General features: G+C 36.5%; 1 protein-coding gene across 24 annotated transcripts in view; it reads right to left on the bottom strand.

Moving 5' to 3' along the window:
• The window catches only part of CEP170 (centrosomal protein 170), a 127,536-nt gene that overhangs the window by 85,891 nt on the left and 28,728 nt on the right, over nt 1-12,917 (bottom strand). For 23 of the 24 annotated variants that reach the window (XM_045453146.1, XM_045453148.1, XM_045453147.1 and 20 more), the window contains exon 2: nt 6,901-7,046. In XM_045453146.1, coding sequence (XP_045309102.1) covers nt 6,901-7,005 — 105 coding nt within the window. In that variant the 5' untranslated portion in view covers nt 7,006-7,046. Of the gene's footprint in view, nt 1-6,900; nt 7,047-10,326; nt 10,331-12,917 lie in introns of all 24 variants that reach the window. The other variant, XM_045453124.1, reaches the window with a different exon arrangement.

Here is a 12,917-nt window from a genome sequence, read left to right on the forward strand (position 1 = left end):
AAAATAAACATTAAAAGAAAAATTAAAAAATTTTTATGACGGTAAAATTAGAATTTAGGTAACAAACTTTTTAAAATGCAACTTTATTTGTACTTAGAAGTATACCATATGTTGCAAGAAGTGTTTGAACATGTTTACTAGAAGAATTAAGTTATCAAGTTCTTTTTAGGTTACACACACACACACACACACACACACACACACACACACACGCAGTAGCTGCTAAGTGGTGGAAGAGAAAGGTCATTTGATTTTTGAGCCAAAATGATAAAGGTTCGAACACCAGCTTCCATGACTTAATGGTTGTATGATACTGGCCCAGTGAGCAAGTCTTTCCAAATCTTGATTTTACCATCTGTAAAAATGGGGATGACTGTATCTTTTAGAAAACTGTTGAGAGCAACATCTAAAATCACATAAATGAACAATGAGAAATAGAAAGTACTATTTAAGTAGAATGTACTGTTAATAGTGATATTCATGTGTTGCTCCAAAGTATAATTTTTATCTAATAAATTATACTTTATGGCTTTTCATCCATGGCTATGCAAGATTCATCTTGCATAATATGTCTTACGAAACAGCACAATCATCTGTCTACAGCCAGAGACAGGCACAGCAAGTCTGCATGATTTGTTGGAAGCTTCCAAGCTAAGTGAGAAAACTCATCCAGAATCTTTTGTGTAATTACCTACTCTTCAGTATCCAGGCACATTTTCTTCTGGATGATCACATTCTTTAGAGTACATTTTTTGGAATGAGATGAAGTAACAATATAAAACTTCATAAATATAAAACAATATAAAACTCAAAAAACTTTATTTTTTGTCATAAAATGACAAAAAAATTAATTATAATCAAACAGATCATTTAACCTTATAGATCATTTATTTCTCTTCTGCACTGGGTTTAAGCCATATTATCATCAAAGTATTTTTTTTTAATGCCAGCAAATCTAGTTGTAGTTGAAATCTTTACATGTAAGAAATCACTTAAAATTATTCAGAGGCAGAGATTCTAAAATTTAACAAGTGATTTCCTGTACATTAAAAATGGAGGGCTTAAAACCATAAATGCAGACTTAGGTCGACCAAATTTTTAAAGAACTCTTATTTATTCATTAAAAAGCAATCAAATATTAGCTATTTGCACTACTAACAATTTTAATTACCACACTGACTGACCTAACCAATGCAGAACCATTTAAGCTATGTCAGGCCTTTAAAAGGAAAACATAATTTCATCAATTCTACAGCACTAATCTTTTAAAACAAATATATTTTGCATGTATAAATGCAAAATTCTTCACTTTTCTACCACTATAGTCCGTTTTTCAGAAATGACATAAAAGATTTTAAGTATCATTTTACTCCTATACTAGGAAAGATTAAATTAACATTAAATCAGTTAAAAACTAAATACAATTTGCAAATATTTGTTCTTACTTCCATGTATGTCTTTCAGTGCTAGGAAAAGGACTATTAATATGTAGCATTGATTCAGACTAGCAAATGACCAGCATGCCAATCTCTTCCTGGATCTCTTTCAGAGAATACACAGAGTCGAGAACAGTGCTAAAACCAGTGTGCTACTATCAGATAAAGGGCAGAAGTTATCTTTAGGGGTGGAGACTGAGGAACGGTTCAAAACTGTTTCTTTGCCCTGCCTGATCATGGAGTTCTCTCATCTTTTTTACATTCTATTTAAAAAATAAAGCATAAACAAAAACAGTCATAAATAGGATAGATGCCCATATCACATTTATAAATTTAAATAAAAATGTTCTTTAAATTTTTGACTTTATAGTACTGTGATATTGGTTCTACTCATTAAAATAATACTGATTTTTGTTTTAAAGGCAATATGAATCAAATGTATCAATTCAAAGATATTTTAAAATTCTATTGCCATCGATTTCCTTTTTTCATTATGGTGATATATATATATAAATTTATATATATATATATATATATAAAGCATAATATTTGCCATCTTAACCATTTGTAAGTGTACAATTCAGTGGCATTAATTAAATTCACAATGTTATGCACCACTATCTATTTCCAAAAAAATTTTTATCACCTCAAACAGAAACTCTGTAACTCCTAAGAAATAACTCCCTAATCTCCTTTCCCCCAGCCACTGGTAGCTTCTAACTCATCCTATGTCTGTAAATTTGCCTATTCTAGCTATTTTCAAAGAAATGATCATGTAGTGTTTGTCCTTTGTGTCTGGCTTATTTCACTTAGCATAAGATTTTCAAGGTTCATTTATGTTACAGCACATATAAGAACTTCATTCCTTGTTACAGATGAATAATCCAGTGGATGTATACACTGCATTTCATCCATTCATTTGTGCCTGGACACTTGGGTTGTTTTCACCTTTTTGCTACTGTGAATAATGTACATATAATTCATACAAGTATCTGTTTGAAACCTTGCTTTAAAAAAAAAAAAAGTTTATTTCTAGAGAGCGCACGCTTGCATGAGAGGAGGGGCAGAGACCGTGGGAGAGAGAGAATCCCAAGCAGGTGCCACATTCAGCATGGAGCCTGAACACTGGGCTCGATCTCAGGACCCACAAGGTCATGACCTGAGCTGAAATCAAGAGTTGGACACTTAACCAACTGAGCCACCCAGGAGCCCAGAGACCTTGCTTTCAATTACTGTGGGTATATATATAAAAGTGGAACTGCTGGTCACATGGAAATTTTATGTTCAGCTTTTTGAGGAAGCACTATTTTCTGCAGCACTGACACCATTTTACATTCCCACCAGCGACATATAAGAATTTCAATTTCTCTGCATCTTCACCAACATTTTCCTTTTTTTTTAAGTTAATTTATTTATTTTGAGAAGGAGACAGAGACAGACAGTGGGGGGAAGGGCAAAGGGGGGGGGGGGAAAGAGAATCTTATGCAAGATCCACACCCAGCTCAGAGCCTGATGCAGGGCTTGAACCCACAAACCGTGAGATCATGACCTGAACTGAAATCAAGAGCTGGACGCTCAACAGACTGAGCCACCCGAGGTGCCCATTTTCCTCTTATAACAAAATTATAGCCACCTTAACAGATGTGAAGTGGCAACTCACTGAGGTTTTGATCTGCATTTCTTAATGATGAACGATGTCGAGCATCTTCTTTTCACGTGTTTATTGAGCATTATTGTATCTTCTTCTAAGAAATGACCAGTAAAGTCTTTCACTCATTTTTTAAGTTGGCTGCTGTCTTTCTGTTTTGTTGAGTTGTAAGAATTCTTCATATACTCTGGATATTAAATCTTTATAAGATACATAGTTTTGCAAATATTTTCTCCCATTCTGCCAGTTGTCTTTTCACTCTCTTGGCAATATCCTTATATACACAAGTTTTTAATTTTAATGAAGTCTAATTTACCTTTTTCTTTTGTTGCTGGTGCTATGGTGTCATACCTAAGATTCCACCGCCATATTCAAGGTCATGATGACGTATCCCTATGTTTTCTTCTATGAGTTTTATGGCTTTATCTCTTATATTTAGGTCATTGATCCATTTTGAGTTAATTTTTACATGTGGTATGCAGCAAGGGTCCAACTTCATTCTTTTGTATCTGGAAATCCAGCTGTCCCAAGCTTCCTCTGCCATAGTCATTCTTAGCTCCACTGAATAAACTTAACAGCCTTCTAAAAACTCAACTGCCATTGTAATGGTGTCCTAGGAGTACCATAACAAACTAGGTGCCTAGGTGGCTTAAAACAACACAAGTTAATTTTCTCATAGCCTGGACTCTAAAAGTCTAAAATCAGGGGTACCTGGGTGGTTCAGCTGGTTAAGCATCCGACCTTGGCTCAGGTCACGATCTCACGGTTTGTGAGATTGAGCCCTGCATTGAGCTCTCTGCTGTCAGCACAGAGCCTGCTTCAGATCCTCTGTCCCCCTCTCTGCCCCTTCCCCGCTTGCTCGCTCTCTCATCTCAAAAATAAACATTTAAAAAATTAAAAATAAATAAAAGTCTAAAGTCAAGGTGTTGGTAGGGCCATACTTCTTCCAACACTTCTAGGGGAGGATCTTATTTTTCCTTGTCTCTTCCAGCTTCTGGTAGACTCAGGTGTTCCTTGGATTCTGGTAGCATAACTCTAATTTCTGTTTCTATCTTTACATAGCTATTTTCCTTTTGTATCTATCTTTTCCTTCCCTTATAAGGATACGAGGTCATACTGGATTAGAGTCTACCCTAATGACTTTATCTTAACTTGGTTATATCCCCAAAGACTCTATTTCCAAATAAGGTCACATTCATAGGTATGGAAGTTTAGGACTTTAATATACCTTTTTGAGGGGACACAACTCAAACCACAACAGCTACAGATATATAGGGGTTTATTTCTGGACTCTCTATTCTATTCCACCTTTCTATATGTCTACCTTTATAAAAGCCAGCGACGCTAGCTTTATAATAAGTTTTGAAATCTTCTTCAAGATTTTACCGTTTTACCACTTTTTTTTTTTATTTTGTCAGACTTTGCTAAACTTAGCCAAACTCTTCAGAAACAAAACATCTTTTATCATCAGTCTTTATAACAGGCCACACTTCCCTGCTTCTTTACAAGACTGGTGATTTTTTATTGCATGCCAGACACCATAGATGTTGCCTTTTGAGGGTGTTAAATATTTCTGTGTTCCTATACATATTCTTGAACTTTGTTATGGGACACAGTTAAATTACTTGAAAAGAGTGTGACCCTTTTGGGTACTGTTTTTAAGATTTAGATGAGGCTAGAACTCAGTCTATGGTAAACGACTCCCCACTACTGAGGGGGTAGAGATCAATGCCCTGTGTGTGACTCATAAGGTTTTCCAGTCTGGCTGTTAAGACAGGCACCATTCCTGACCCTATTAGTGTCCCACACTGTTAACTCTAATCCTTTTGAGTGTTTTTTCCCCACTGCCTTTGGTTAGTTTCCTCACTTGTATGTGATCAGTACTCAACCTCATACTCAGGGATTACCTCTGCAAAGTTCCTTCTCTGTGTTAACTCTTTCCACTCTGATACTGTGTCCTGTGAACTGGAACCCACCTTGGTCTCCTTGGGACTCACAGCTTTCTCTGCCCACCTCACTTACTGTCAGACAACTTCCATTTGTTATACATAGTCCAGGAAGACTATGACCTTGTCAGTCACGTCTCTTCATATTCCTTATCTCAATGTAGGAAGCTCCGGAACAACCATTCCCACATTTCTTGGCTGGTTGATAGAGATGCCACATAGAAGGCACCACTTCCATTCTCTGATAAATGAGCTCCCCCTATTTGAACCTAAGATATGGCCCAGTTCCAGGAGGCCTTTATCCAAACAGAATCATCACTGCCTTTTTCTCAGTTGCCACTCTCAACACTCCATCTCACTGAGAAGCAGATCTCTGTATTATTCTATTTCTTGCAGTGAATTTGTTTGAGGTGTCATTATATATGCAACTTACTCATATGCTATACTTACATACTGCATTTATATACCAAACTAACATAGCTGTATGGTGGCTTTACTTTTATTGCTTCAAACTATAAAGTAAGTTCCCTAATTTTAAAATAAACATGTTTACAAACACATGCAAGTTTGATTTTTCTAGGGAAAATGCAGGGTTTCTCAATCTCAGCACTGCAGACATTCGGGGCCACATACTTCCTTGCAGTGTGTGTTGGGGTGGGGGGAGTGGGGAAAGTATGCTGTACATTGTAGGATGCTTAGCAGCACACTTGGCTTCTTGGTCTCTACCTACTAAATGTCAATAGCAACCACCTCCAACCTCCCATCACTTGTAACAATCAAAATGTCTCTAGATATTGTCAAATGTCCTTTGGGCAGGGGAAGACAGGATTGCCCCAGTTAAGAACCAACGGGCTAACAGAATAAACATTTCTATTCTAAGTATTTGCTTAAGGCTTTTAACAACAACAAAAAAAAAAAAAAAAAAAAAAAAAAAAAAAAAAAAGAAAAAAAAGGAGGAAGAATAAGGGGATAAGACTTTATTCAAAAGTACCAGGACTTATTGGGGCGCCTGGGTGGCTCAGTCGGTTAAGTCTCCGACTTCAGCTCAGGTCATAATCTTGCAGTTTGTGGGTCTGAGCCCTGTGTCGGGCTCTGTGCTGACAGTTCAGCCTGCTCAGATTCTGTGTCTCCCTCTCTCTGCCCCTCCCCTACTTGTGCTCTGTCTCTGTCTCTCAAAAACAAATAAATTGTTAAAAAAAAAAAAAAAAAAAAAAGTACCGGGACTTATTAAAATAACCAAATTCTCAAAACTCTGGAGATCAATTCTTTTGCTAATTACTTTACTCAAAGATATCTTCAAAGTATGTTTTAAAAGTAACTCCTTTATACATAATGCAGTAAATACCAACAATCTTTAATTATGCTCAAACTACTGAAAGGTATCTCAATGAACATCTCTAAAAGAAACAGAGAAACTACTTTCAGTGTTGTTGAAACATCTGTGATTAAAATTCAGTTTTACTTCATGCTATGATGCTAACTTTATGAATTATTTACAAGTCTTATTTTTGAAGTATATAATGTGAAACTTCTTAAGAATAAACTCTACTCTGAGCTCTCACTTTTGAAAATACATTCCCCAAGACTTACAACTTATTTTTAGAGGATTCAAGAGGGAAAAAATGAATTAAACTGATAGGTGGAGCTAAAAGAGGAAGGGTCAGAAAGTTCAAATCAAATCCATGTAGTGTTGTTCTCCAATGGAACAGAAAAACATTTTATACCAGTCCCAGGTTCTGAGTGGACACATTTTATACACAGTCCCAGGTTCTGAGTGGACATATTTTATACACAGTCCCAGGTTCTGAGTGGACACATTTTATACCAGTCCCGGGTTTTGAGTGGAGGCACAGAAGTTTGATGCAATTACCTGCAACATGAGCTCACAGTCATCTCTTCCAACAAAAATCATTTCTCGTGGCAGCCTGTGGCGAGTGCCTCCACTGCTCACCAAAAACCAGGATGTTAAGCTCATTTTCTGCTTAGCTTCTAAGTCTTCGGCAAAGCTACGTCATCCTGCAGAGATATTCAAGAAAAACATACATTCAGATATTTAGCTTTGGTATCGATTCACCAAACCCTTCAAGCAGGCCTAAGAATAGAACTTGGTTCTTCATCTGATCCTACTATAAGTAAACAGACCATCCAGAGGCCCTCAGACATGGCACATCTACCAAATTCTCGTTAGTAAAGTAAGTCCACAGACTCCGTGAAGAGTTCAATTAAGAAGACAGACAAAGGGTGCCTGGGTGGCTCAGTCGGTTGAGTGTCTGAGCTCAATCATGGGTTTGTGGGTTCGAGCGCTCCATTGGGCTCTTGGAGCCCAGCCCAGAGCCTGCTTCGGATTCTGTGTCTCCCTTGCTCTCTGCCCCTCCCCCACTCATGCATGCCTGCACGTGCGCACTTTGTCTCTCAAAATTAAACAAACATTAAAATAAATTTTTTTAAAAGACATTATGCAATTAAGTAGTCAAGTAATAAACATTTATCATACTCCTGAAAGGCTCTGAGCACAGCTTATAATAAAGGTCTAATCCTCAAGTAAATGATCACATTATTATCATGTTAACCTTAGTAAACACTAGGAGTATTATACACTTAAATGTCTAACTTATGACTTGAGAAAGAAAGACTAAGTTCATTTGAATACATCTGAGATCTAATTAAGAACAATAAAAACTAAAGAAATTGCTTCTTAGTCAACTAAGTGTAACCACCAAAAGAACTTTCAGAAAGATGCAATTTCAATTTCTCTCCTCACATGTACTTCACTTTCTTAGTACATTTTTCTACAGCACCAATTCTTAGGCTTTTGTTCTCTTAAAAAAAAAAAAAAAACAACACAAAGAGCATTTTGTTTATGTGGATTATATATATTAATATTTACCATATAAAAACAATGAAAACTGAGCAACTAAGATTTATTAATTCATTTATAATAAACTAACATTTTAATGAAAAATTTTTTTCATCAAAAAAAATCTTTTTAATGTCTAGCATAATAGATTTTTGCATTTGCTCTGCATTCAATCTGTTGTCAGTACACTGTTGAACTTGAAATATTTAAAGGCCTGCCTTCATTCAGATAGTTAGAAAAGGGAAATGTAATTTAATAGTCTTCTCAAATAACTGTAGTGTTATTTTGATACTAATATCAAAACTTCAATAATGGTAGTTTCTTGAAATTTATTTGTAATATGAAATCTTAACACTTTTATAGTGTGTGATGTAAATACCCATCTTCAGCTTGGAAGGGATCTTGGGAACACTGTCCCTGAGTTACACAGTCTCCCAAAGGTTAACATGTTCACTTTATTATTAAAACATCACATCTGCTAACTTTATCACCCATCTCACCTTCTCAGAAAAGTCAAGTACTGGGTAGCTGTGAGGCTCATGGTGGCAGAACCAAGGTTTCTAAAATTCTAATTTTCTCTTGAAAGCTCAAATCTTATTGGCAAAAAACTACTACCAGTTCTTTTCTTTGAGGTGACAGGCTTACTTGTTTGCCAAACACTCAAGTGTACAAAACCATTAATCTGTCAGTCATTGTTTCAAGTAACAAGGTGGTCCATGAAACAAGCCTGTAGTGCAGTTCACAACTCAAACAACGGCACAATGCTTTTCCTTGAGACAACCATGGTACTTTGGAATTCAATATAAATGTTTTACATGTGCTTCCAATTACTTCTGCAGAATATTAAAAAGATGTGACTTCCATTTTTACCACTTTATCAAGGACATTTAAAACAAATTTTTTTAATGTTTATTATTTTTGAGAGACAGAGAGAGACAGAGTGCAAGCAGGGGAGGGGCAGAGAGAAAGGGAGACACAGAATCTGAAGCAGCCTCCAGGCTCCGAGCTGTCAGCACAGAGCCCGATACAGGGCTCGAACTCACAGACCATGAGATCATGACCTGAGCTGAAGTCAGCTGCTTAACTGACTGAGCCACCCAGGTGCCCCTATCAAGGGCATTCTTAAGTGAAACTGGTTTTTTCTCCTCCCTTAACTGCACGTGCATGGCGGTAAATTACTATTAGTATAATTTGGTGCTAATACCTAGATCTCTGCTAGAAGCCAGCAGCTTTACCCACCACTCTTTTTATACTAGCAACTCAAATGTCAATACAATATAAAAGGCCAATTATGTTTGATATTATTTTTAAAATAGCTTTGACCTCGTGACCTTTGAAATGGTTTCAGGAACTCCCAGAGGCCTGTGGATTGAGCTTTGAGAACTACTATCCTAGAGAACATGGTGATGTCATTTAGAACCTAAATCTTGGAGTCAGACTAACAGATAAAGAATCTGACTCTTGGTTCCAACACTTGACCTTGGGCAAGTTATTTATCTCATGTCCCTTAGTTTCCTCTTCTGTAAAATGGTGATAATAATAGTATCTACTCAATCGTTTTTTATGAAACTACTACTTGCAAATATTTTTTCCATGAAATGGCATATTGTTACAATTTAATTAGAAGCAAACTACAGTGAAATGAAACATTCTGCAATAAGAAATATATCTATACATTAAAACAAAATCCTATAAAATGTAAAACTTTATGTGAAGGTAAACATCCCATATATTATAAATTTATCAGCATATACACGAAACAATGGGTTTCACCAAAACAGGCAAAGAGCCTTCTGTAAAGCTGAAACAATCAAGTCTTACTCCACTTTCAGCTTATCCCTTGATATGGTCAATTTATGTGGATTTTTAATCTTCCATCCACTTAACTCCATGCTGGAGATGTGGTTGGTTTTTCACCCGTCTACTCTCTGACAAACGGGCATTTAGCACTGCATATGTACTTCCTGGCCAAGTCAACAGAGAATCAAAAAAATTTTACCCAAGAAAACCCCTCCAATCTAAATACAGCATATAAGTGGCACACACACCAGAGCCAAACATGGGCAACAGGAACAATATAACACTTTCAAAATCAAAGTTTTACATAAGCATTATTCATATGCTACAAAAACACTGTTTTAGGTATTTAGATAATATCAAACGCAATTACATAATATACAAATACATAATACATAATCCTACAATACAAACATACACCAATAATTACAGTTGAACATGAGATTGAACTGAATGGATCCACTCATATGTGAATTTTTTGATAAATACAGTACTGTAAGCATATTTTCTCTTCCTTATGATTTTCTTAATATTATTTTATCTAGCTTTTTTTTTAAGTAATCTGTACACCCAACATGAGACTCAATCTCACAACTCTGAGATCAACAGTCACATGTTCTACTAACTGAGCCAGTCAGGCACCCCTCTAGCTTACTTGATTGTAAGAATACAATATATGATACCTGTGACATGAAAAAAAAAAAAAAAATATATATATATATATAATTTATAAGGCTTCTGGTCAACAATAGGCTATTAATAGCTACATTTGGAGGGAGTCAAAAGTTGTAAATGGACTTCTGGGGTGCCTGGATGGCTCAGTTGGTTAAGCATCCAACTCTTGATTTCAGCTCAGGTTATGATCTCAAGGTTTGTGAGTTGCAGCCTCAGGTAGGGCTCTGTGCTAACAGCATGGAGCCTGCTGGGGATTCTTTCTCTATCCCTCTCTCTCTGCCCCTCCCCCACTCTCTCTCTCTCTCTCAAAAAAAATAAAGAAGCTCTAAAAAAAAAAAAGTTACACATGGACTTGGCTGTGCAGGGGTTGGCACTCCTAGTCTGTGCGTTGTCCAAGGATCAACTGTACATAACTACATAAAATAATATAAAAATAATGGCTTTTAATATATTTTGTTTTGACTTTCAATGACACTTGAAAGGTACCTAAAAGAATACATACTCTCTGAAAAACAAAAATAAACATAATCCTCAAGATGAGGGGTATTTATCCATTGGCAGTGGCGCAATGGCCTTGAGTCTTCTAGCGTCTCAACAATGGGTGGGAATGAGATATTACAAAGAGCTACTGGGCCTTTCAATTTTTACATGGGGCTCTCTCCTTCAATAACACAGCTTTCTCAGTGGCCCTTCAATTCCAATGATCTTTTACTACTCACAGAGTAATACTGACACTTAACACACGGATAAAACTGAAACCTGGTTGAGAGCTTCCTCAATGACCAAGAAATAGGTTTCAGCTCAGATTCCTCAAAAGGGAGGGGGGAAAGAAGAATTTGGGTTTGACAATATGTTCAAGGTCTTGACCAGATGTGACAGCAGTTACATTTCTCTGTAGAGTTTCTGGATGAGCCAAGAAAACATGTGTTTTGGAGTAGACTTTTTTTTTTTTTTTTTAATTTGCATCCAAATTAGTTAGCATATAGAGAAACAATGATTTCAGGAGTAGATTCCTTAATGCCCTTTACCCATTTAGCCCATTCTCTCTCCCACAACCCCTCCAGCAACCTTCAGTTTGTTCTCCATATTTATGTCTCTTCTGTTTTGTCCCCCTCCCTGTTTTTATATTATTTTTGTTTCCCTTCCCTTATGTTCATCTGTTTTTGTCTCTTAAAGTCCTCATATGTGAAGTCATATGATTTTTGTCTTTCTCTGACTAATTTCACTTAGCATAATACCCTCCAGTTCCATCCACGTAGTTGCAAATGGCAAGATTTCATTTTTGATTGCCGAGTAATACTCCATTGTATATATATACCACATTTTCTTTATCCATTCATCCATCAATGGACATCTGGGCTCTTTACATACATTGGTTATTGTTGATAGTGCTGCTATAAACATGTGGGTGCATGTGTCCCTTCGAAACAGCACACCTATATCCCTTGGATAAATACCTAGTAGTGCAATTGCTGGGTCTTAGGGTAGTTGTATTTTTTAGTTTTTTGAGGAACCTCCATACTGTTTTCCAGAGTGGCTGCACCAGCTTGCATTGCCACCAACAATGCAAAAGAGCTCCTCTTTCTCCGCATCCTCGCCAACATCTGTCATTGTCTGAATTGTTAATGCTAGCTATTCTGACAGGTGTAAGGTGGTATCTCATTGTTGTTTTGATTTGTATTTCCCTGATGATTGAGTGCTGTGGAGCATTATTTCATGTGTCGGTTGGCCACCTCGATGTCCTCCTTGGAGAAGTGTCTATTCATGTCTTTCGCCCATTTCTTCACTGGATTATTTGTTTTTTGGGTGTTGAGTTTGATAAGTTCTTTATAGATTTTGGATACTAACCCTTTATCTGATATGTCATTTGCAAATATCTTCTCCAATTCCATTGGTTGCCTTTTAGTTTTGCTGATTGTTTCCTTCGCTGTGCAGAAGCTTTTTATTTTGATGAGGTCCCAGTAGTTCATTTTTGCTTTTGTTTCCCTTGCCTCTGGAGACGTGTTGAGTAAGAAGTTGCTGCAGGCAAGATCAAAGAGGTTTTTGTCTGCTTTCTCCTTGAGGATTTTGATGGCTTCCTGTATTACATTGAGGTCTTTCATCCATTTTGAGTTTATTTTTGTGTATGGTGTAAGAAAGTGGTCCAGGTTCATTCTTCTGCATGTCGCTGTCCAATTTTCCCAGCACCACTTGCTGAAGAGACTGTCTTTATTCCATTGGATATTCTTTCCTGCTTTGTCAAAGATTAGTTGGCCATACGTTTGTGGGTCCATGTCTGGGTTCTCTACTCTGTTTCATTGATGGAGTAGACTTTTTGAGTTAAAACCCTAGTCCCTCATGTTTTCTAGGTGACTCAAAAAAAAAAAAAACCAAAAAAACCCAAAATGACAAAAAAAAAAAAGTAACAACAAATGTTTCTGAACTTCAGACAAAGGAAAAAAACCAAAGTGACAATATCTAAAGAGAAAATGAGACACAGAAATAGTATCTGATAACACTTGGCATATGAGAGGCACTTAAGTAATGTTCATTTCCTTTTCTCCCTCTCCTCTTAATCT

Source organism: Leopardus geoffroyi, chromosome C3, assembly GCF_018350155.1.
Source record: "Leopardus geoffroyi isolate Oge1 chromosome C3, O.geoffroyi_Oge1_pat1.0, whole genome shotgun sequence".
Taxonomy (NCBI): Eukaryota; Metazoa; Chordata; class Mammalia; order Carnivora; family Felidae; genus Leopardus; species Leopardus geoffroyi.